This window comes from Gymnogyps californianus, chromosome 2 (genome assembly GCF_018139145.2).
Source record: "Gymnogyps californianus isolate 813 chromosome 2, ASM1813914v2, whole genome shotgun sequence".
NCBI lineage: Eukaryota > Metazoa > Chordata > Aves > Accipitriformes > Cathartidae > Gymnogyps > Gymnogyps californianus.
In genome coordinates, this window is record NC_059472.1 from 149,663,152 (window position 1) to 149,689,136 (window position 25,985).

Here is a 25,985-nt window from a genome sequence, read left to right on the forward strand (position 1 = left end):
TGATAGGCTCCTGACACCAGCAAAGACAACAAAATTTATTTTTGGGCAAGTCACTCCCAAGACAGACATCTTTGCTCACTATTTAACTGAATTTCCTTTAAATCTTTGTTGGCAGTTTAATGGGACAAAACAAGGTCAAAAAGAGAAAAGGTGGCAAGGTCTAAGTGTAAGACGATCCTCTGTTCCAACTCTGCAAAAGACTTAAGAACATTTATGTCTTCAGAATACAATTATATTTGAACAGTGTGTAACAGCAAGGAGAACATTCATCAAAATACTGTATGATTAAAACTAGCTTAGATGGATTTTAAATTGACCAGTCATTATAAGTTATTGAGACCCACCTGATCAGCCATGAATTCTGAAAGGTTAAGTGTGACAGTTTGGCAGAACTTAAATATTGGGACTCAAACTAATGCACAGCTGAAGATGAAGGGCAGAGTTATAAATGCCAATATAATTTGCTGATGCAACCATACATAGTGGTCCATTTCTTTAATCTTTAGACTTTATGAAGTTGGTCAAGACCTTGTCTTGCCTAGCAGAGTAGCAGATTCCAGTCCACAAAGTGTAAGGGCGAGAAGCTCCTGTGGCTTGATCCGTTAATCCTATTTGAAGGCCTGAGCCTTCAAATCATTTGAGATCATGAGACCTTGATCATTTTTCTTGCTTGTTCAAATTTCTCTCAGGATGAACAGCTTACTTTAAGATCCTTGGCCCAAGCTGGGGGGCGCAGGGAGTAGCCTGCTTTCTCTGCAGCCTGCTGTCTCTGGAAAGGATGTTGTAAAATCTGCTGTAGGAGATGAACCTGGAAGCAATTCAAATGGGTAAGTTTTTATATAAAATGTTTTCCTGCAAACAAGAAAAGTCTCTGCCACTTCATATTATGCACTCTCCTGGCTCCAGAAACTATTCCATGAGTTGCTTACTATTATTAGTACTACTATTAATATGTTATATTTAATACTATTAATAGTTTTGTTAATATTTTTAATAGTAATTGGTATTAGATAGTACAATGTTGGTCAAAGTGTAATATAGGTTCAAAGTGTAAATGCAACAACTCTTTAATTAACAATTATGCCAATTATTAATAAATATGTCAAGAAAGAAAGAAATAATTTTACCTCTGAGAAATCATTCAAATTAGCTTTTTGCACTGCTGATTCTGCCATCCAGTTCCTAAGTACGTATCGAGGATTAACAGCTGAAACCAAAAGTAAATTGTGTTAAATTTAGTTAGACATATTCTACAAAAGCAAAACACAGTCATTGAAACATGTCATTGAAATCTTCAAGGTTTAATTTGCACATCAAGAAAAAAAACGCATAAAAAGGAAAAGGAATGACTCTTATTTGTTTTTATGAGCTGCTAAAAGGATTTTTTTAAACCTGCACAATCAGTAATGCCAAAGTGCCTTAGAATACTGTAGAACATCACATTGATACACAAAGGATTTCCTGTTATGAACACCAGCAGACTTTTCAAATGCTATTAGTTTACCGTGGCCTAGGTTCCTGCTACATTGTTGGAAAGTATATTTCAATGTTGTCGATACAATCCTGGAGATCATAAAAATGAGTATTATTTAATGTAAAAAGGAATTATTGAGATATTCATTAAAGTATATGTACTTAGATATTCCTTCTTCTATATCATGTATCAAAAGTTTGGCCATAAAAGCCTTTAATGTTGGATTTCAGCTGTATTTTTTAGAAACTACTTTTTCAACTTTGTAATTCCTTTTAGTTTCCTGGGAGGAAGGGGGTCCACATTTTTTTCCACAACTGTCTGCTGTATCTTTTTGGAAACACCCATGACAGCTGCACTGCTTCTCTGGCATGCTCCAGGCTGATTGTGTCTAATTAGTGGTAGGGAGATTGTAGGGACGTCGAAAATGAAACTGCTGAGTTAGTAACCCAGGCTGTATCTTACAGGACAGCAACTAACAACTCATAAAAGGAGTTCTGACAAACTGTATGCTGAGGACAATTCTCATAAGCACACATGGCTTTTATTATCAATTTTTTAGCAGATAACGTCAACACAACCCTTACTTTTGCTCTGCAATTAAAGCCTAGGATTCTGCTTCAGAAAGTTTTCCCTTTAATTAATGATCAAAACAATGTTACAGATTAACTGTAACAAACATTTCAAGCTTGCATTTTAAGTTTAATTTGACGTTGGTCTGCATATTTTCCCGAATTCAGTAGGTGATGATCACCTGAAGAGATTAATCAGTGATACCAGAGGCATTATCACCCATGGATTTGAAACCAAAAGTCTGTGATTTATGGACATACATAAACTTCATCTGTTCCTTCCCTTTCCATTGATGTCTCAGTAGGTTTTATATGAATAAATATTAGTTCAAACCTCATATTTTATATAAGACATTTCTTTCAAAAAGTCCATGTAGCTTTATAAAATATTCTTATACTCTTACAGCATATTTGAAAGAGGGTATTAGAGAAAGCAGAGTATTCATCAAAATCACCATCCCAAATTTCCCTCTACTCAATTCCTCTAATCAATTAGTTCTGATGTTATTTTATTTACAAATAATAAATTATATTAGGAGGGGGATGATCAGAAACAATATTTTGGATACAAGCATTAAACTTCATCTATTTCCATTTCCCAATTCACTCTGTTCTTGCATCTCCTTGTACTGCTTCCTCGGCTTGCAAACATAACTTGTTTATCCTAGCTGACTACCAAGACAATTGATGTCATTGAGAAAAGCTATGACTGGCTCCTCCTAAGGTTCTGTGGTCAGACAGTCGCAGGACTTTATTCATATTTAATAACATCCAGAATTAGTGCCTAGCGCAGTGAAGAGACTGCTCTGTAATAAGCACTGCTTCTAAAAAGCACCATTTAACCAGCTAACAAACTAGAATTTACTGAAGCTATGTAATCAGTGAAACAACACTTGCAGGATTATTTTATGCATCACAGTACAATTAAATTCTTTATGTTTGGAACTGAATGATAGCCATTTTAAGCCACAAGATTTGACATACAGCAGCATTACACAAAGGGTCTTTATGTTATTTGGAAAAGTAAAGGACAAAAAAATCACTCTGTGCTCTAAGTGCTGAACTCTGACCACTCATGTTCCTGCCAGAAGAGAGAAGGTGAAGCTCTCTTACAAAATCAGAACATGGGCTGAAACCAGAAGCATCTCAGGTGGCACTGCCCCTCCCTCCTTTATCAAAGCTGCCCAGGTAATAGAACAACTTTCCAGCACAATGTCCAGGTGCTGACTTCCATGAGAATGAAGACTGAGATGCAATCCATCCAGATACAGACATTCTTCTTTTTCACATCACCACTGTTCTGTATGTACTTACATATATTAAACAAAAGCCAATAAATACGACTGGCTATTTGGAACCCTGGTAACCTCTACATAGTCATAACAACACCCTGCCCTAACTGCTAAAAAACCAGTGTTTTCCCACTTGGCAAAGTAATTTGCTCTGGCCAAGTATTTGATTTCATCCAGTAAATGGCTTTTCAATAGTAAAGTGTGATAGCAATATAAAAAGAATATTTAAAAGGTGGAGAAGTTAACGTATGACTCATACAAAAAATGATAATTCACATTAAAACCATGACTCATATTAGCAGGAGAATATTTGTCCCAGAAATATATTCTTAACAATTGCAAACTGACAAGTTTCATGGTGGCGTTAAAAATATCTGTAATTAACACAAGTGACAAGATAATTATGAGAGAATAAGACAAGCCAGATAAGAAAAGGACAAAGCAGAAGAAATTTTGTGCCCTTACGAGCATTTTATGATCTAGTCTACAATTTTTTTTACATGTTTCTTTTATAAAGAAACACAATGATAGACTTGTATGGGGATTTGGATTGTCAAAACTTTTTGCTCAACTCCTAAGGAACTATGTTTAGGCAGTACAAGATAAAGTGCTACTAAGGACTAAAAACTAAAGGAAGAGAGAAAAAAATAAAGATAATGAATAAGTGATCAACTTGAAATGCTTCAAGGTAATGTACTTTGGGACATGAGACATTTTACTAGACTTACTAATGATGAGGGAAAGGTGATGAATAATGAGGTGATAATGGCAATATATTCAAGGTCAGTCAATACTAAAGACAGCAATAAGAAATTTAGTAGGACTTACCAACCCGTATAAAAATCTAGAGAGCCCTGACAGTTTTGTCTTTAACATGAAATGCTGGGTAAAAATGCACAGTTGACTGAGTTGAGCCAGATTTGTGCTGCAAGTTGTACTGACAAGGGACAGCTGTTACAAGCAAATACTTAAACAATTTTAAGGGATCACAAGGGGCATCTAAGAGATCTATTTAAATGTAAAAGAGAACAACAACAACAACAAAAAAACTCTGTAAGAAACTTCAGTCACACTGTAATATGGAGAAGCTAGCAAAAATGTAATAAAGTTTGTTTATTTTAAAAGGAAAATAAAATTTTAAATAAAACAATAACAAATTAACATCAGTAGTCTATTAGGAATATCTGCTAGCTCTGCTGTATGAATATATTGTGATGACCAGTTATATGGAAGAAAACTAACTTAACCATGAATCTTTGCATATCAAGTTTCGGACTGCTACCAAAACTGAGACCACTAGCATAAGCGTAGTCCTGGAGGCAAAACCTGTCTGTCTCCTGTACTATGTGATCCTCTGAGATACGTGTACAAAACCACAATGCTGGTTTGCAGAAGATCATCCCCAAACTGAGATCCTTTCTGATGTGGAATAAAAACTCAGAATGTCATAATCTTCTCTAAAAGCAGATTCAAAAACCAGAAAAATAAGAAGTGTGTTTAGACAGTTTTCAGCATTAAATTTTAGCTGAGGAAAACAAGGGAGCTCAAAACCTCGAAACAGTAGTTGAGCTAAGAGCCTCAGAGTCCCACAGTTGAAACTTCTTAACCCTACCAAAATACAAGTAATAAACCAAATCTTTCTTCTTGGTAACCATTTTCATATTAACTTTCTAAGAATGCATGTAAAGTTGTAAGAAGTGTTCTTACAAATGGATGGAGCCTTGGTTAGAAAATGTGGATGCAAACTTGAAGGTCCATGTGATGATAATTTGTGCCCTATGTAGTTTTTACTGTCTTATTACTGAAACTCAGTGCTATCTCCTGCCATTTTCCTACTAAATCAATTAAAGCTTTTGAAGAAAGTGGCCAATCAATATCTAACAAAAGAGTACAGCCATTTCCGTTAGAAATGAGAATAAACCACCCTGCAAAGCAGCGTAACACTGAAGTGTATAATACTTCATGCACAATTTGATCAGATCCCCCATTTCCTTCACTCCCTTTTGTCCAGAGATTTTCAGTTGCTCATTGTCTTTTATGGGCAAATTTCGCAAATTTACTACAGCTCACTGCAGATCCAAAACAATCTCTCCCTGAATAATTCTTAGAATTCTTAGAATATCACACAGAACCCGCTGTTTCTGCTGTGACAGACAGCTAAATGCAGTACCTCTATCATTTTGTATTCAGAATAACTTGGAGAACTAAAGTACCTTCCTTCCATGACTAGGTAGTCCTTTCACAAGTAAGGAAGGAGGTTTTTTCCTCCAGGTGCAGAAAAAAAAAGTGGGTGCCTTTCAGAAACCTGAATTCTTTATAGCATGTAGAAAGGATGTGGACATATTTGAACACTCAGACAAACTGAGTCAGTCCATTGAGCCAGTACAGGATGCCTACCAGAATCTTTCCTGATGTTATCAATGGTTCATCACCGGAGAAGAACAATGTTCTTCTGAGCAATGCTAACTGACACATTCACAGACTGCTAAAGGAAGGAAGTACAGATCAAGGAAAAGATGTTGCTTGCACTCAGGAAAAGCAGATACAGCAGAAGAGGAAGGGCACTTCTCACAAGGAAATCAAATCCTAGGGGCCCTTTCAGGGAGCACCCTACTTTGCAATGAAGAGCTACAACTTGGGGAGCAGCCAGAGCACGTCCATTATTTCAAGACACTAAGGTGAAGTCCCACTTAAGACATGACAAGATACAGACAACCATGTGACCATGTGCCAGTAATTCTTAAGTTCTTAAAGGAAAACAAAAGGAAATAAAATTAATCAAGTCCACAAGCACCAAAGCATAGAACAAGCTGGAGGCCTGGCATCTCATGAGCTCCCAAATGGAAACTGTAAAAAAGGGCGTTAAAAAAAAGGTAAGAGAAAAAATACAAAAAGGTAAACAACAAATAAGGGAAAGAAAAATAAACAAGTAGGTAAATGAGGATTGATATGGAATGAGACCATAGCTGGACAGCTGAGCTGGACTTCTTCAGTGTCTATATTCACCTATGGTGTGACACAGGTCAGAGTAGCCTTTGTGGATACTGGTAGGAAAAGCCTCCTTCGTGACGTCTTCATCACTTGTGATTTCAGTCACCCGAAATATGAACGGACATGTGCTCTGTCTTTCAAAAACAGCAGAATCTAAAGGGCAACTTGGACTAGTAGTTGTGGTGCATTCCATGATCTCATACTCTTAGGTCTCAGTCAACTGATATGACTACGACTGTATTCACAACAGAAGGTGTTTGGGCCAGACCAATTTCTTCATAAATGCAGACAATTAAATTAAGGATTTTTTTTTTTTTTTTTTTTTTTAAGGAGGGAAAAGGAAGGACCCCTAAGGAGGAAGAGCGCCTCACTGTAACCAAGGAACATCTTGGCTTATATAAAAAGTACATACACACGTGGCTAGATTCTAATCACACGATTGGGTGACACCAGAGATAGCCACAGTGAATGTATAGTATTACATGATTTGCAGCAGTGTAATGAGAGTTTCTCCTCTTCAGAAAAACAGTACATTTTAGTTCTCCTCAAAAGGAAAAATAACTAACACTGAAGAAACCTATGTAAATAGATAGCTGCCATCTCCAAGCATATGAATTCTTTTGGATTGTTTTACTCACTTGTCATTCTTCTTCTTCTCTTGGTGTCTGAATCACCCTTGTTACTATACATGGAAAACAAACCAAAAGAAGAAAAAAGAAAGTACTTTAGCTAATGAGGGTTATACTTATTTATTTTTAGAAATATTTTATTTTACTTTCATTAAAATCATTAAGTGTTCTGCTTTTGTGTTCAGTGGAAGCAGGTGTGAATTTCTAAGAACGATCAGTCTTGGAAAAAACTGCACACTTTCTTGTAGGTTTTGTATCTTGTATTGATTTTTTTCCCTAAGAATTGTATTTACTGACTAAAATTTCCAAGTACCTGATATGTACTTCTTTTCACTACTATCAGCCATGCATACCATATATGACTAAGAAAAACACGTTACATTCTTTATTGATTTAAGACAAAAGAATTGCTAGAAAGTTCTAACATACATGTCCCTATCTATGCAACACCAGCGGTTTCCAAATACAGTTTGTGTATTCACAACTGTTCAGCTTCCACCCCCTGTCATCCTAAAGCCATATTATTACACAGGAAAAAATATATGTATTACAGTAATGAAACACTATTCATTCCTATGTATTTGCAAAGCCTGACTTTCAGATTCTTGGACTGAATCTGTAGGACTGGTATTTTAACAAAAATTATTAACCAAAGAAATCTGATCGGTTGCTCAATGAAAGACAGCAAATACAGACCACTCCTCCCATGTCATTTTTATGTACCTGTGTGTTAAAACAGAACTACAACAGTAATTATTATGGAATCTAGCATAATCTAGAACCATAAAGACAAAAAATGCATATGAAACCATGTTTGGGCCAGTTTACCAGACCCGCTAAAGATTATGGAAAATCATTGCAGATTAAAGTTGCCTGCTTCTGGCAAATACACATGATGTTATTTTTACACTTGAAACTGCATCGACTTACAGATTTAATCGCAAGAGGTACATAGTAACCCATTCTGAAAATAACTTGTGTTTACCCAGATCCTGGAGAGCCCAGAACTCCTAAAGAGAAAGAAACAGTTAATGGCAGGTAATCAGGATTTTGTTCCTGTTAAGCAAAAACCAAAGTAAGCAAACAAACATTAAAAGGATATAAGAGGGAAACATATCATGACCCTTCAACAAATTTTCTCCCCCAAAATCTACTAGTATCTTTTCCTCTGTACGTAAATTATTTCTTTTTGCTAGCATGATATATCTATATTAATCCATCTCTGTTATGGCAAATTCTATCTAAACACCTCCAGCACTTCACCCCTATTTTTCCTTGCCTTATTGTCTGACCAGTTTTATTTTTTTGGCTACATAACAACAGGTTTTACTCTCTTCTGAATTTTGTATGTGGACCAGATCTATTTGTAGAGACTTCCCCCCCCCGCCCCTGAAATTGTGGAATAAGAAAAATATATTGATAAGATAGATAAGGTGTGGAGATAAAGGGAAACTTAAGGCTACGGGGATAGGAGAAGACTGAGGAGAAGAATAAAGACAGTAGGAGAGGAAGAAGGGAGAGGAGAGAGAACTTGGAAAAGGCAAATAGAGAGAAACCAGAGCTTGGGGTTACTGCCCCCAGTGTTGGACAACCACCACAAACTAGGCTTCCCTGCCTGACTACACTGAGCTAACAGCTGCTTCATATTGCTCGGTTGAGAGAAAGTAGCCAAAGCTCACAGTAAAAAAAAAAGAACTTCAGAGAAAGAACAGATTAGAAAGAAACAGACATAGATAAAAGCAGGTTAACAGCAAATATACAAGAAAAAAATGGGCAAAAGTTAAGTAAGGGAAATTAAAAGCAAGAACAAAACAAAGTTTTGACCACATCTGTGTTTTTTTAAAGGAATGGGAGTCAAAAAATATAATTAAAACCACATTTGAATATAAAAATGAGTTAAAATTACAGAAGTGACTAAGAGCTGAAGGTCGGGCAGGTGGGTGGGAGTGAAGCATTTGTTTAAAGACATGCAGGGTTCCGCTGCTTTAGGAGGAATTTCAGAATGTTTCTAGTTAGTACTAAATGTAAGCACCTCTGCAGTGTCCCAAAGGGACATTTTTAGGTCAGTTTTGGTTTGCAGCTGAAAAAAAAACATAAGTGATCTACAAACCAATATGAAAACTTACTTTGCTCCTGACAAAGTATTAGTGTGTGAATAAACAACAGGTGAAATTACTTTAATATAAAAAAAAAAATTCTTTAAAAAAAAATAAAACTTTTTACCAGCATAAAATTGTAGCCGCTTTACCACATCAGTTTTGAGACTCACAACTTGTGGCCTAAATTATTTCATTGTGTGGAAAAAAAAAAAAGTCAGCTGCTACCAAGTGAAGCCTGCAAATGACACTCAGTGTAGTAGTAGGGTCACAACTACACCATGGTGGTTAGTTCCTCAGCCTGCACCTTCAAAAAAGGGGAGATGGAGTTGTCAGAAATGCCACTCCTGCAGTAGTCTGGGCGTGGCTCCATACTACATGAGGGTGGCTTCTGTTCTTCCTGTCGCATGTGGGCCACTAAGAAATGGAAAAATCCCTTGTATTCTATGGCAAGAATACCTTCTCTTACAAACACACCCATCCTCTTATCACCCCCTCTGTACAAATGATTAATTCCACAGCTACAGCTCTTTGTATTTTTGTTGCTTACCACTAGAAAATCTCAACTTTAACTATTAATGGCTTCAAACTCATAGAAAAGGTCAGGTTAGACCTCTTACTTAACAGAAGAAAACAAGGAAAAACAGAGGATTTGGTCAAAATCACTTAATTATCTAGGACACAACTGGAAAAAGAAACAGTAACCCCTCATTTTCATTCTATGCTTTACACACAGTCATTCTGCTCCCTAAAAGAACCTCGTAAGTCCACCTGCTCTCATTTTAAATTAGATTCAAAGACAAACAGAAATAAGTCAGAAGTTATGGAAAGGCAATGAAGTTTCCCAGGCAAAGTGAACAATATTCCTCACATGGAAAAGGCACTGTATTAAAAAAAAAAAAAAAAAAAGGAAAAAAATCCTTTTGGCTCTTGCAAAAAGGCTTCCTTTTTTCCTTTCCAGATCAGGTACTTACAAACATTCTTTTCAGAATTCCCCCTCTACATTTTTATCCAATTATTATTTGCCTAGCATCTCACTCCAGTTCAAACATTTCAGCCATATTTCCACTTCTGAAGATTGCACTATATCCAGGTAAGTTTCTCTCTTTTATTTTAATACTCTCATCTCTTTTATGATTATACTTGGTCCTGAAGAGTAAGTTTAGGCTGACTTAGGAGCAACCCAGGATGGGATAGCAGGCTGAGCAGGACACAGTGACAAAATGTATTCCTCTGTGTCCTGGGCTTGGCTGGGATAGGGTTAATTTTCACAAGAAGCTGGGAGTGGGCACGCGAGATGGCTGACCCAAACTAGCCAAGGGGATATTCGATACCATACTGACATCATGCTGAGTATATAACTGGGGGAGCTGGGGGGGTGGAGCGCTATCACGGCTGGAGAAGGAGCTGAGCATAGCGTTCGGGGTGGTGCGCAGTTGCATTGTGCAACACTCGCTTTACATACTCTTTTGTTAGAATTATTGTTATTATTATTTCTTCTCTCCTTGTGTTGTTCTATTAAACTGTTCTTAGCCCGCGAGGTTTTGCCTTTTTCTTTCGATTCTCCTCCCCATCCCACCATGGCGGGCACGGGGGGAGCGAGCGAGCGGCCGTGTGGTGCTTAGCTGCCGGCTGGGCCTAAACCACGACACTATGCTTTAAGCTACATTTAGAACTGATCTTGTGCCCAAGGAAGGGCAGAGGCCACTGTGGGCTGAGATTCTAGCACGAGTTTATGATGAGATGGGATCTCACTTGTCATTAGATACCGAGACAAGCTGATGGGCCTGAGAGCAGATGTTTAGGTCACTTGGTAAACCCATGTTAGGAATAGTTTGATCGACCCGAGGTTGAAATTTTCCTTATGAGCCCTGTGCAACTTCATTTGTGTCTTTCTTACAAAATACCATCAGAAGGTACTAAGCAAAACAAAAAAAAAGGGAGGGGAAGGAAGGAAAATTCTAGCAGACCCATCTTAAACATGAAGAAAATTACATTCCCACCTGTGCGTGAATATTTATGACTACTCGTATTAGATCTGTACCAGAGGCTGAAAATTTTACTTCAGCACTCTTCATTAATGTATCTTTCATTAGCACTCTTCGTTAATGTATCCTTCATTACTAGACACAGGCTTAACATGGGGTGGTAGCATGACACAGATATATTAGTCTCCCTGTCCTTTACTAATGCTACAATGACATATTTCCCAGGCAAATCATGGCTTGAGACATTCTCTATTACACGAGAGTTATGTGCAACCTCATTTACTCATTTTATACTAAGTATTCCTAAAATTGGGTGCTTGTATTAATTAATACCTCAGGAATATGGAGCTCCTCTAACTGGTCTTCAGTTATTTCACTGAGCTGTCGAAATGTCATTGTAAAATCAGCCTTTGTATCTTCCATAAGCTAGTGAAAAAAGATACTTCTATCAGAATTTTTAAAGTATGGGGTATCAGTCCAGATGTTTGCCAACAAAATTAGCAAAGCAAACTTACTTTTAGGAGGAAAGCAATCAAATAGTTATCATTCTCATTCTCACCAAGAAGACCCAATTTTGTTTTGAATAGTTCTGTGAAACTGAAAATAGTAACAAAGTAAGGAAATTGTCACATAACATAATTTATAGTATTGTGACTACAAGGTTTGAGTTCTGGAACTCCATACCGGATGTAATAGTGCTCACCATATCCCTCCAAAATCTGGGAAGCTCTGCAAAAACAAAAGAAATGTCAAATTCTATGGAGCTACAATACTACTGTGGGTACAATCCTACTGTACACTACACAATGAAAACTTCTGTCTGACATCTCACAAACATTGATATTCTGAATCAATTAGGATCTGTAGTGGGAAAAAGACTGAGGGGAAACATTTTAACAGGCTTCAAATACATAAATAGCTGCTGCAAAGAAGAAAAATACAATGTTCTTCCTTTTCATACTGAGTAAGAAGTCATGAGTTTAAACTGCACAAAAGAAGATTCATATTAGAAATCTTTACAATAGGATATTAAAATACTACCTCATTACTTCAGGAGGATGTATGGTCTTCATAAGTAAGCATCTTAAAGAACAAGCTAGGCAAACTTAGAACAGAAAACTACAGGCAAAGGTCCTACCTTAGTGAAAGGAGAACGGACCACATAACATCTAGGACCGCCTTCCAGTCATATTTTGCTATTATTTATGACCAAGGAAAACCTTTCTCCCCTCCCTCCAACCTCATTCTGGCCAATAATGAATTCAGAATCAATTTCCACTTAGAAAAAAAAATTTAAAAGCTAATCCCTTTCTTTCCTATGCATATGGTGAATAGAGGGTCTCCCATCTCACTAGTTCTTTTAAGCATTAAGATATTTTAAGGATTACTTACTGCTGCTTTTGCCTGGGATCCAGTAAAGGTTTTAGAGCTTGTAACAGCTTGCTCAGGTTAAACAGCCCAACATTTGCCTGGTTTCCTATTTTATACCTCCTTTCATCATCAGATGTGTTTGGAACAAAATCTGTCTCAAATAAAACATTACTTTTCCTCAACAGAGTAATTACAATAAACAATCAATGTTAAAATATTGAAGTGCATTCATTTTTATGCTTACACAGCAAACTAATAAAAGCTGTAAAGTTACTAAATATTTAAAATCAGATCACAAGGATACTTATTTACAGTGATTTAACTGAAGATCTATTATTTGCAAATCTAAGCAATACATCCTTCACAGACAAGTTTCCATGTGTCACAAGTGACATTTTCCTACTTGAAGATACAAAATCAATTCAGATGTTTAAACAGAAAAAGACCATTTTTACACTAAAACCAATGTCTTATTCAATATTTTTACTGCATATAGCGCTACTATTTAGCACATAGACTAAGCAAACAACTGTACAACCAGATTCAGGTTTTATAAGTATTTTTGGAAAAGTAACATGTTTATACATGTATTTAAATAAATAGGCCACCTAAGCAAGATTTGTTTCAGTTGTACAAGCAAGCTTTATGTATTCACATAAAAATTAGGGCTAACATGTTCCAGTATGCAAATCCATTATTTGGGAGATAATAAATATCTGCTATGCAAGTTACAGGTATCCAGAAGTAAACTGTATGCATATCTACAGCACCAGTCTCTGAATGGATGCAGTATGAACCCCTTGCTCCGATCAAATGCAGATAAGCTGACCAATGCACACAGCATTGCCTGAGTCCTCAGAGGACATTAATAACAAATGGAGCATTAAGGAGGAGACCTGTGACACATCTGTCAGATCTGGTGATTGGTTCAAATCTGAATTTTAACTCTAAAGCATTTCATCTGGTTCTGGAATGTACTGGCTCTGGCTGGGAAGGAGTTAATTTTCTTCATAGCGGCCTGTATGGTGCTGTGTTTTAGACTTGTGACTAAAACAGTGTTGATAACACACCAATGTTTTAGCTACTGCTGAGCAGCGCTTGCACAGCATCAAGGCCTTCTTTGTTCTCACTCTGCAACCCCAGCAAGTTAGGCTAGGGGTGGGCAAGGCGCTGGGAGGGGACACAGCCGGGACAGCTGACCCCAACTCACCAAAGGGATATTCCATACCATATAATGTCATGCTCAGCAATAAAAACTGGGGGTGGTTTTTCCAAGGCAGTTGTTGCTTGGGGACTGACTGGGCATCAGTCTGGTGGTGGGAGGTGGTGAGTGATTGCCTCTGCATCACTTGTTGGTCGCCCCCACCCCTTTTTTTCCCCTTCACTTATTCAACTGTCTTGATCTTGACCCATGAGCTTTTTCTCATCTTTGCTCTTCCAATTCTCTCCCCCAACCCGCAGCAGGGGGGAGTGAATGAGTGGCTGGTGGGTCCTTAATTGCCAGCTGGGGTCAACCTACCATACAGAGAAAGATCTAAAACCAGAAAAGCCCTGTTTTTTCAATGCAATAGAAACAATATGACATTTATTCTCAGGAGATTTCCTTAATTTGAGGCTGCAGTCTCATGAAAACAGATATCGAGATAACCACTGCTGGTTCTGAAGCTTACTCAGATGCAACCTCTAAACAATAATCTAATAATATGCATTTATGTACATACTGGACCTGTATCTATCAATCCCAGGCTGACTGAGTTCATACTTTCAAAGAACGGTTGCCATGACTGGGTAGGTTTGATTTGTTTTCTTCCAACATATAATTAGCTGCTGTGACTATAAAGCTAGAGCATGATGCATGCAAACTTACTGTATACCACTTTTGCTTTTAGCTGCTTACAGCAATACGCAGTTTTTAGTTTTCTAGGTTTCTGTTGTAGCATCTATTCAATTGATGAAGTTCAACTGGAAACATGCTCATGAAAATGGGTTTAATATTAATATTTCATTAACAAGACTTTTAGCACTTGAAATGCAACTTGTATAGTGTATCATAAAACTGGCCTCCGATATAATTTTTTTCTCTAAAACTCTTCAAACAATACGCATGCTTGGGATTTTTCTGCTAATAATGTTAGGAGTTTTCATGCACACAGAAACTACATAAATTAATATAAAGAATTTATTTTAAGTAAAAAAATATATTTAAAACAGGCACTACACTCACTTGGGTCATAGGAGTCCATAAATCCAAATGGACCATAATCTATTGTTATGGATAATAAACTGAAGTTATCTGTATTGCACACACCTACAATTAAACAACAAGGAGAAACAAAAGTTAAAATTCCACCTGAACCCTGTAGTCTCAAGAAAATTTGCTGTGAAATAGATCCACTGAACCTAGAGAACTTTGGAGCAGTTACCTTTCAGAAATCAGACTCTGGAAAATAAACTTGTCTCTCTTACTCTTGACCTGGCATGCATTTTAAGTATGAAAATGAGAAACTGTTTGCTACATTATCTTGCATCTGGTTTCTCTACCTAGGTGGCACTGTTTCCTTTTCCTTTCAGTGCTACACAGCATTGAAACAGCATCTTGCAAATTGACTGGGTGCTGTATTAGCAAGACAATGCTATTTTATTTTTCATAATATAAAACTGAAATAAAGGTGGACAGCACTGTATCCTATACACTATAAAAGGCCAGGGTTTTATGTAGGTGCATCAAATTCAGAGCAATTAAACTTATATATGACATCAATACATGGTCTCTGTACATCAGACTGACAACAATTCTGAGAATTCTTGCTCTCATATTCTTGCTCCCATATTCTTGCTTCTGTCAGATACAGTCATGCTTTGAAAGATCAGAAAGTGCTCCTAACTCTGTTACGAAAAAACTTGTATATTAATGCATAACAGATACTGCTGTAGGTGAAGACATCAGAACTGAGGAACAAAGTGACAAATAAAAGCCATCTTTAAGTATGACTATAAGTCACTCCTGTAAAGCCTGTAAATGCCATCTACTGCAGCTTACCATGTGCAAATCCCACAGACATCCACAATGCAATCAGATTTGCAGTCTCTGATACGACTGTAGAGAAAAATTCCTGAAATCAAATACATCTTTTACTTCAAGTCCTCTGAATCAAAAATATGGAATACAATAAATAACATAAACATTTGATTCACTTTAGAAACATGTCATACGTTCTATTTTTAAATGTGTGTCTGTCTGTCAGGACTTTTCATTCACATTCTAAATGATGTGACTACACAATAACCTTATCCAGCAAAGACTATAGTTAAATAAGTACATACAGATGCCCTAAAAGAAATTAAAAAGTCAAAAAAAAACCCCCAATGACACTATATACACTAGTGCATATACTGGTATATACTATATATACTACATTTATACTAGAAAAAGTGTAATTCATCACTTCACAACCACTGCTCACTTAAAATCTGAGCAGTAAGAGAACAAAAAGTAACAGAAAATGGAAGCTTCCCAATAAACATTTCCATAATGAAAGAGGTGAAGAATGTTCTTATTTGACTTTGAGAAAAAAAACTTCAAGAAGCAGGTTTTTACTGAAGAGAATTAACAGACTTTTGCTAATAAAACCTGGAAGCTAACTTCAAATTTTAAAACCTTTTAAAACTTGAAACTTTGAAAAGCTTTGTATAATTTTTGTTCACATGCTCGTGGAAAATAAAAATAACTTTTAAAAAAGACTTACCAGATATCTATTTGAATCATTCATGGCTATTGATGGAAAATGTTCCTGCATGATAAAGTCTAGCAATCTTCTGTAATAGAAGAGGCAGAATTCTTTAAACAAAACTGGTACTTTTAGAACTGATCATTCAAGATTCTTGTTTTCAAACGGCTAAATGCTGATCTACAGCTTGCTGCAAACAGTTATTAGAAAACTCAATCTATTTATTCCAATGAGTCTTGGATTAAGCCCTTCCAAATGCTTAGAGATAAAACCTAAGGTTCCAGTCAGACTGCCATGTAGAGTTAAAATTATTCCCACGTGTTAAACTTCCAGAGCACACCAGGAGCTGATTTTGCATGCAGTAATATCTATTTTTTAGGGGGGAAAAAACGTTTGTGTATCCAAAAAAAGTATATGATTACAAGGAATAATTCTACATCAGAATTCTCACAAAGAAAATTTTATGGCTGAATTCTTATGAAGTAGGGTTACTTGCCATAGTAACTGGCCATTCCCAAAACAGTGCTGCATAGTCCTACAAGACAGGCTCAGGAAGTTGGGATACATGCATTAAAAATTGCAATGCCTGTCAGATGCATATCTTTGCAGATCTAAAGCTTTAAAGTAGAGTGGCTGGCATTTAGTACATTTAGGAGCAACCTGTAGGACCCTCTTGTGGTCAGAGCCAGCCAGGGCCACTGGCACAGGAAGCTGTAAGCACTGTCTACACGTGGAGTAGGCAGCCTGGGCAAGGGCTGGACCTGGGCAAGGGCTGGACCTGGGCAAGGGCTGGACCTGGGCAAGGGTTGTGCTGCTGCGCACACAAATATCTAGATTTCACCTTCTAATCAGGTTGTTGGAGCAAATCATTGAACTCTCCTCAAACTGTGATGATTTTATCAGAGTACCTAGCAACCTGACCTTTAGAAGGGTGTCCAACCTATTGCCTCTGAATTTTAGCTCATTGCTCCAGGACATCCTTTTTCAGGAGGACCTTCTCTGAGGAGGAAGCACAGACAGTCACAGTAGCCTTGGCCTGCTCTTGGCCACTCTTTTTGAGGCCCCCTCCAAAACAGGCAGGAAGGAGTCATCTATGTTGCATGAGTACAAGTGATCTTTACATGCTCCTTAAATCCAATGGGTCACAAATACTTTCACCAAAAAAAATGAAAACAAAACTTAAAATCAGTTCCTCAATTCAGTCTTTCAGTTTTACAACTAAAATCTGCTGTGAGATTTCAAAAAAAAGGAACAAAGACAGCGTGGAGTGATGCGGGAAGTTAAATTGAATTATCAGTTACTACAATGTACAACTGCTGCTATGAGCTCTTGCTAGTTTTTAAGCACCCCAGAACAATTTCTATTGCTCCTGAGGAGAAATGACCAACTTTTAAATATTTACAGCAGACCTAAAAATTTGTCATGCTAATTGCTTGACACGCAAATTAATATTGCTAAGAGGCTTAAAACTGTGCAATAATTTCTTACCTAGTATACTTCTCTGATTCTGCATGTTTCTGGAGAGCATACTTTATACAACATACTTATGCTAGTGATTTATTTCATATTTCTGATAATTTAGCTTCACAGACAATCGAGAGAAATGTAGGAACTTACACTTGAAATTTACAAATCTTTCCAAAACAAACAACTCCTCCCTAGTGCTTAGTTACCAGAACTATTTCAGCTATACATTTTGTAAGATCCAGGCCTTCAAAAACATCTAGGAAGTTTTACCCTTATGAGGTAAGATCTTTTGTATGCTTGTATAAAAATAGCAGGTTATCTTTCTAAATTATGCAAGCTTCCTTTCTAAATAATTTATGTCTAAATTCCAACTGTACATACGCATTCTAATATATATTTGATTGTTAAGAAAACTAATACAGTTACTATGAAGATTAAATTCAAACCTTTGTAAGTCCAGTTCCCCAGAATGAGCTAAGATTTCTAAGGATCCTATACGAAACCATGATTTGGCAAGACGTAGCACTATTGCACCTTAAACAGACACATGTGTTTAAATGTAAACAGAGTATCAGCAAAATAAAATAGTTCCATAGTAAAAGCTGTCATGTGTTGTTTCTATAGATGCAGAATTTATATATGCATAGTTACACTGGTATTTTTGTAAATATGCTCAAAGCATAACAGATGAATGTGTATAATATTACTTTACTACACATACATTTTAATGATAAGGCTTAATTTGCTATCCAAGCAAACACAGGCAAAATTCCAGTACTGCATTAATACTAGAATTACTCCAGAGATGCTAGCAACAAAGAAAGAACCAACATGAACAGATTTTTCCCCATGCTGTGCCATCCCACTCTTTTTCAGAGCAGGTGTAGATGATTTAGCAACAGCACAGCCACAGTAGCGTCCCCACCATCCTAGTATTGCTATCGGAACAATGGAAATTTCCCTAGTTTTCAATATCATTTTTGTAATGGCAAGTGAAAATACAAATTATACCCCTACAACACATATGCCACAATCATACCAGACCTGTTCATAGGGCTTCATTTCTTTATCTAAGATATGTTTCAGACTGATTTTCTCAGGAGAGGTTTTATATCTTAATAAATGAAATGAAGCCTATTTAGTACTTTTTATTACACACATATGACATATTAAAATTCATTTTTGCAATGGAGAATTAAGTTACAGTGTTGCAACATATTATTTTGAAATGTCTTCATTACCTCTTTCTTTCTTAATATTTCCATTGTAAAACTGGTCTCTCCACACATCATCATCACTTACAACTAAGCTGTAACAAACAAGGAACGAACATTAAAAAGTTATCTCAGGAAGAATAATTTACAATGAAGATCAAGTCACATTTTATACAACTTTCTTTCACAAAAAGAAAGATCTTTTTGCTGGCATAGCTTTGTATTTACAAATGACACAGGCAAACAGTAAGCTGAGGCTTACCAAGCTTCATTAGCATGATGCATTTATTTTGTAGTTCTACAATGTTGTCCAATTTCCATTACTTACACTGTTCTTGGGGAGGGGGTGGCATTCAAAAAAAGTACTGCATTCATTTGGAACTTCAGTGACTGATTAGTGAGATGATAACATTAAATAAGTCACAATTTCCCTGAGGACAACAGCGAAATTAGAAGGACAGAGAAATTAGAAACCAAATTGTTGCATCAGATGGAAGTTGTCCTTTACGTGAGCCAAAACTGTTGTCTCAGGTACTTCAGGGTCAGATCTGGGACCATTAGCAATCAGGAACTCTTCAAATAGTATCAACACACAAAAAAGGCATAATTTTGATGATACATTATAATTATCCCTTTCTTCTTCGCTGCTACTTGTACTTGAATTTTTAAAAACAAACTCTTCCTTTCATTTGCCTTAAAATTCTGCACATCCTATAAATTTTCATGTTTATCCAAATATTGAGATTTGTGAGTGCTTGGAACAACTTTGCTTGCTTTAAAATATTTCACAGCATACATTCATTTTACAAAATAAAATATGTAATTTCACTGTATTTTCTGTTATATCAGGAAAAATAAAATGGAATCAATCCTCACAAACTATGCAAGGGCATCATATTCCTCTTAGGTTAATGTGTAGGAAGTTTTCTCTCAAAAGTAACTGGGATTACACTGACAATCCAGCAGAAGTAATGCTTGGTGCTGTCTTCTGAAAGAGGTGGTGTCCCCTCAATAGGCACAGAAGACTTATTGTTCAAGAGTCTAGCAGCAGGAAAATTTAGCTCATTTTGTATTCTTCTTCTTTATTTTTGCTTGCTGATAACTGGAAAACATTCCTCTATTCAGGAGAGACATGGACCTGTTGGAGCGGGTCCAGAGGAGGGCCACAAAAATGATCAGGGGGATGAAACAGCTCTCCTATGAAGAAAGGCTGGGAGAGTTGGAGTTGTTCAGCCTGGAGAAGAGAAGGCTCCGGGGAGACCTTACTGCGGCCTTTCAGTACTTAAAGGGGGCTTATAAGAAAGATAGGGACAAACTTTTTAGCAGGGTCTGTTGCAATAGGACAAGGGGTAATGGTTTTAAACTAAAAGAGGGTAGATTCAGACTAGGTATAAGGAAGAAATTTTTTACTATGAGGGGGACAGGAGTCAGAATAATAATGCTACTAAATGTTACTGTTTTGAACAGACCTCTGCCAGAAGGGTTATTTCTTTTTGACTATATAACTCTGCAAAATTCCTGCAGAATACCAGCATTTCTCTTACTACTGACAAAAAATCCATGGGGGCATCAACATTTGGTAAGTTACTAATACAAGTTAACGGACCCGCAACACTTCAGAGCTGGCCAGATAGCTGAGCAGCCACATAAAGACACATACATTCCCACTATAAAAATAGTTTTCAAATGGTCCCTGTAGTTGGTAAGTACCATTACTTGAGAGAAGGCAGCAGGAGACCAGACGTACACTCAACCACAGGAAACAGAGCACTGAAATTGCTCTTACACCAGAGAAGCTAGCACAGCACTCACAGAAGGACGGACAGATTATATCCCTCCCTACCCCTGGCTCTAGCTTCAGGGCTGGACTTTACACTCCCAAGTGCTCTGCTTGCTGTTTTGCATGAACATCAAGCCCTATGCAAGTAAGGGCCACTCTGAAAACTATGCATATTGGCTCACTCTTTTGACCTAATGCATAACACTGCTCACTGGTAGTCCCAGTATGTGACTAAAATGGTACCATATGAAGAAGTGTTCTTTATCTGGCAGTACAGTCATAAACTGTAGCACCCCATTGGGAACACAATACTTAAAATTAATAGAGCAAACCAACCTGCTGGGTGTTCTGGGATAAGCCGTAAGGCTTTTCCCCACACTTCTGCCAAGACTTGACAAGACCTCTGTAAGTGCATCCCACCAGCCTCAGTACGACAGCTCCCCATTGGGAAGAATATGGATATCAGCTGGGTTTTTTCCAAATGAAGTCTTGCAAACAGTCTGGAGAGCTTGTACAGCAGTTAAGAGAGCCAGGCATTTAACCAATTTGCCAGCAGAGAACCAAAGCACACTGTGTACTCAATAGAATTTGTGCACTGTTAAGGAGTAATTTCATATTGGTTTTGCACTGAACAATTTGTTGAGATGACAGCAAAGAAAGGCTATAACCTTGCCAGATGCTTTCCTGCTGATATGCAGACAGATTTAAAGTTTTGCATTAACAGCCAACAGCAAAGGGTCTCAAGGTGAAGTCAGTGAATACACCATCAAAAATGTCATTTACAAACACTGCACTTCAACAGAGCAAATGTGTTAGAATTAATGCTAGAGAGATTTGCAGACACTTTGCAAATACAGACACCTAGCCATGTGGCAGATGAGTACAGGCCTTTTCTGCAGAACATTTACTTTCTTTAAAGCCTGGAATGCCGGAGTACAGACATGAGACTACTTGGAACACAAAACGAACTTGACATTTTAAACACAATCATCTGAAAAATTCAGTTTACTTAATTCTGTGAAAACAATCCAAATGAGTGAATGTATTAGTCTTCTTTGGTTCAAACAGAATTAGTTTTAAATTATTTTTTTATTAAATCTCCCTCTCTGCTCAAGGGGTGTTTGCACAAATAAGGAATTGAGAGCAATTACCTACATTCAGTACTACCTCCAATATTAATGTCTCTTCATCTGACTGACAATTTTTCCTACCAATCTTAAAAATTGCAACTAGGTGACTATGACAATACAGAAATAGCCACTTTCAACATTTTCCTACTTGGCCTGATTCTAGAAAAATTCTTCCAAATGCTTAACTTTAGTGTAATAAAAGACTCACTTATTAACCATGTAAAATGTATTAATAGACTAATTGATTATCCACATACACTAAAGGTATTATTATTATTTACAGGGCAGGAATCTAGTCCTGCTGATTTTGCAAGTCTTTTGGTGAGCAACAAGGGAGAGAAAAATTTTATTTTTTAAAGACAAGAAACTCTTGATTGCAGTATCATAAAAGCTGGAGAGGGGAGTTAGTGTCAGATATAATCACTCAATCGAACTTCCTCTTTTTACTTTCTTTACAAAATGAACCAGATTTCAAACTGAGGTAATTCAGTTAAGACAGTCTTACAAGTGAACAACAGCTGTTCACTGCAAGACACAGACAGTACACAAGATCTTATTTAAACAAAGTAGTACTTTAAAGCATACCAAAGACAAAAGTGAATGGATTAATTGCTGGAGCTCATTATTACTGGAAAGTTTTATCAAAAAATCTACGAAACTGGAGGGATATATTTTGTTCTGATTGCATACATATGAAAAGAAAGATCTATCCTCTCGGAAAATAACTGTCCTGCTTTATCGATGCTCAGTGAAACTCAATCACAAAATTACCTGTAAATTAGGATGCTGTGAAAAAGAAAAGAAAAATACCTAGCAGCTCTGCCTGTAGGAATTCCAAGATAGTGCATGGCCTCACTACACAAAAATTCTCGCACAGAAGAGCGAAGCACAGCTCTTCCATCGCCATTCCTATGGAGAACAGAGAAATAAGCAATAGGTCATAAAATCAAAGCAAATTTCAAAAAGAAAACATCCAGTTTTGGTGTACATAGATTAACTGCAACTTACCTCGAGTATGGGGTCCTTCCTGACCCTTTTAACTGTAGTTCCCACCTCTCACCATGACTGCAAAAATACCATTAGCATTTCTAACAGTATACCTTGGGCTATGCATGAATCAGCTAAATAGAATACAGAGTTGAATCAGTCACTTAAAAAAATGTCACACCTGTTTATATATACTCCGATCAAGTGGGCTCTCCCATCACCCAGCTGACCTGCCCAGCTACCAAACTGACAAAAATGAAAATCAAGTTATTTTCTTCTATCATTTATAGCAGTTACACTTGAAACAGTACAAATTACATGTAGGTTCTCTGTGATCTACACAATATAATGACACATTTGGTCAGGTAGTCATTAAGATACTGATCCCTAAAGCTGTATTTCCACACTCACACCAATAATGAATCAGAAAACCACAGAAAAAGAATAATGCCAGTAATCCCCATTTTTTTTCTCTACCTTCCAGCTATGACGTACAGCTACAGCCCTGTCTCTTTTGTATAATGAGCCTTTAAACTGACACAGCTTGTAATTTTGTTTTAATTGGAAATTACAAATCAAATTCTACCATTCTTTTCCATGAATAATCTTACCCATTTCAATGAAACTTAACTCTTAGTAATCATGGTATTGCAGTGAAGCTCTGTCCTTCTTCACTCCTCTGAGCCGATAACACCTATCATGAATCAGAGCTTGTCAGGCTGCAGGGCTGCTAAGCAGACTCCGCAGCTAACGGAAGTTAAAAAGATAATTTCCTTCTGGCATAAACAGAAGCAGAGAAAGTAGACATGGTACCATGAAAGAATATTATAGTCCTCTTCCATCTGCAGCCCCTTATGAAAAACAAATCTACAATCAAAATGTTAATAAGTGTTCATATACTTACAGGCATGTACTCATATACTTACAGGTATTATCAAGGTATAATTCACATGAAAAGACCTACATAATTCCACCTGGAAGAACGAGTGCCAGTTACCTGATGACCCCCATACCTATGGGCCAATGGAACAGACCCCAGCATCACTTTCCCACCACTGACAAACTGAAGAAAATCGGATGTTCCTTTGACAGATATATCAAGATCCAAAATATTTTCAAGAACTTCCTGGAGAAAAAAATAATACAGATGGTACTTGAATATGATCAAATTTTCAGTGGTAATGAATGTGTTTTCTCTACAGATTTCGTTAATAAAAGACATCTCACAATATGTGTTAAATGTTCTATTTGTTTAAAGTATATATTGATAAGATGCTTTTAAAATAAATAGCATATGAATATTAAAATATATTTTAGTACATGTATTAACAATCTCTACTAATTAGAGATGAACAAAAAAATAATAGCCAACCTTTGAAACAGCTACAAGACGAACTCTAGATTTAAAAGGTGTAGGATAGACGATTGAAAAAATGCAGTTTCTCACATTACGGACATAATTTTCCTGGATCACATCAATTGGAAAAAGATCTGTAAACATGAAACAGACAAGAAATATTTTTTAAAAACCAATCATATTATTCTTAATACCTTTCCTCTTAAATCCAATCAAAATACTTCAGAAACAATTAAAACTTGACTCTTTACCACAATGTATATTAAGCCTGCATGAAAAGCAAGCTCAAATAAATTCAGGACTTTATTCTGTTTGGGATTTTTGAAAAGAAGGATTGAATTCTGCAGTTAAAGAAACTGGTAGGGCATGCTAGTTTTAACATCTAAAACATATTTAAGCATAGATTCAATTAACTGTGGTTAGAACAGTCTCAGGGCAGTTTCATATTGCACTCAATTATACGCAACCTAAAGATATTTGCACGAGACAGAAAAGTTCAGCTACCCTCACAGCTGAAGGATGTAGTGCAACAGATTAAGTCACTGTGCACCAGTAACTGTGGTATACAGTCCATATGCAGCAATGATCACCAAGTAACCTAAGAAACCAGCTCGAAGTCTTCTCTGAGTAATGTAAACAGTGAACGAAAGGGTCAGAAGATGCAGTTCTTGCTGTAGCGTAACATATGTACTCAAAAGACGTGCTTCATTCTTCCTTCAGACCTACTCCATGCCCTGATCCATGGTAACAGAGGACAAATACTGTTTTAAAACACTGGACTAATACTGTGTGTTTTAACATCTTTATGGATTTTTACTTGCAACAATCTTACGATTCCATGTTAATTATAAAATCCCAGTACCTCACAGTCACTGTTTTGTAAAAATTGTAAGTAAGTTAGCATCTCTGGAGACTTGCCGTTAGCCATGTTTCTCAAATACCTCTAATGACAAGTCCTGTTATAGCCAGCTGCTACAAGATTTATCACCGATTACTATTTCTTAATGCATCACTTGAAGAAATTATTTCTGTAATGTTATCAGATAAATTATCTTTATTATTACAGGCAATTCTGTATGCCTGAGAGCTATACCGCTTTGTGTACTTGAAATCAGGTGTCAGGTTATCAATTTTGCATTAACACATAATTGGTACTCACGCATCTCTCCATTATGATTAATTGCTGATACAAAGGAAAGAAGAAAAGCTCCTTATGGCCAATCTACTTTTAATTTTGAAAGTACTAAGTATTTGACTGTTTATATAAGGTGTTCACTTAGTTATTGCTTTAGTAGCTGCTAGAACCCACCAAGCAAAAGCACCAGGGCAGAGCAGGGTGTACAAAGCACCAGGGCAGAGCAGGGCGCACCTAGGAGGCTTTGGGAGGAGAGGGGCCATGCGCAGAGGTCAGCCGCCCCCCGCTGCCGCCGGCAGTGACCCGGCTCAGGGTGCGAGGCGTTCGGGCCGAGAGGAGCCCGGCAGAGCCCGCGGGAGGCGCACAGCGCGGCCGGGCGCCCAGCCCCGGCCCCGCAGGCCCACGCCAGGCAGGCGGCCATCCAGGGGGGCCACCACATGTCCCCCAAACCTCGCCTTCACCAAGTCACGCAAGAAACCGGCTTGAAGTCTCCCTCCCCTCGAAAAAAGTCCTCTCTTATCTCTTCACAGAGATTTCAGGGGAGAGCTGGTGCCTTCTCCGAGCGGGAAGGGCAGAGCGGCTGTCGCTGAAGCCGCTCTCCCTGCATTGACTGGGCTGGGGCCGGGCGGGCCGCCCCCACACGCCCGCCAGGCAGGCCGGCAGAGCCGGATCCCCGGTGAAGGGCAGCGGCGGCCCAAGCCCTGTCCCACAGCCGGCTGCGGGGGCCGGGCGGGAGAGCGGCGCCACCTGGCAGGGCCCGGCCCTCAGCCGCGCTCG

The 25,985-nt window shown here is 37.6% G+C and overlaps 1 protein-coding gene across 1 annotated transcript; it reads right to left on the minus strand.

Annotated features, from left to right (window-relative positions):
* On the minus strand, positions 1-25,647 carry LOC127013113 (protein adenylyltransferase SelO-like). Its single transcript, XM_050891724.1, has 19 exons — positions 25,443-25,647; positions 24,089-24,207; positions 23,714-23,842; positions 22,898-22,962; positions 22,738-22,794; positions 22,540-22,638; positions 18,847-18,914; positions 18,052-18,139; positions 16,157-16,226; positions 15,451-15,523; positions 14,635-14,718; positions 12,432-12,561; positions 11,724-11,768; positions 11,555-11,636; positions 11,373-11,465; positions 7,886-7,965; positions 6,965-7,008; positions 1,128-1,207; positions 1-808 (listed from the first exon to the last, which is right to left on the minus strand). Exons 1-19 carry the CDS (start codon positions 25,645-25,647, stop codon positions 686-688), a joined length of 1,734 nt encoding a protein of 577 aa, XP_050747681.1. The 3' UTR covers positions 1-685.
* Between the last annotated feature and the right edge of the window lie 338 nt (positions 25,648-25,985).

Bases quoted from the DNA above. Each gene is read 5' to 3' on its own strand.
- LOC127013113 (XM_050891724.1), bottom strand. From the start codon at position 25,647: ATGTGGTGGCCCCCCTGGATGGCCGCCTGCCTGGCGTGGGCCTGCGGG. The intron at 22,795-22,897 runs GTGTGACATTTT...GTATTTTTGCAG, and splicing joins ATCGGAGTATATATAAACAG to TCATGGTGAGAGGTGGGAAC. The intron at 7,966-11,372 runs GTATTAATTAAT...CTTTCTCTTTAG, and splicing joins AGGAGCTCCATATTCCTGAG to GAGTTCTGGGCTCTCCAGGA.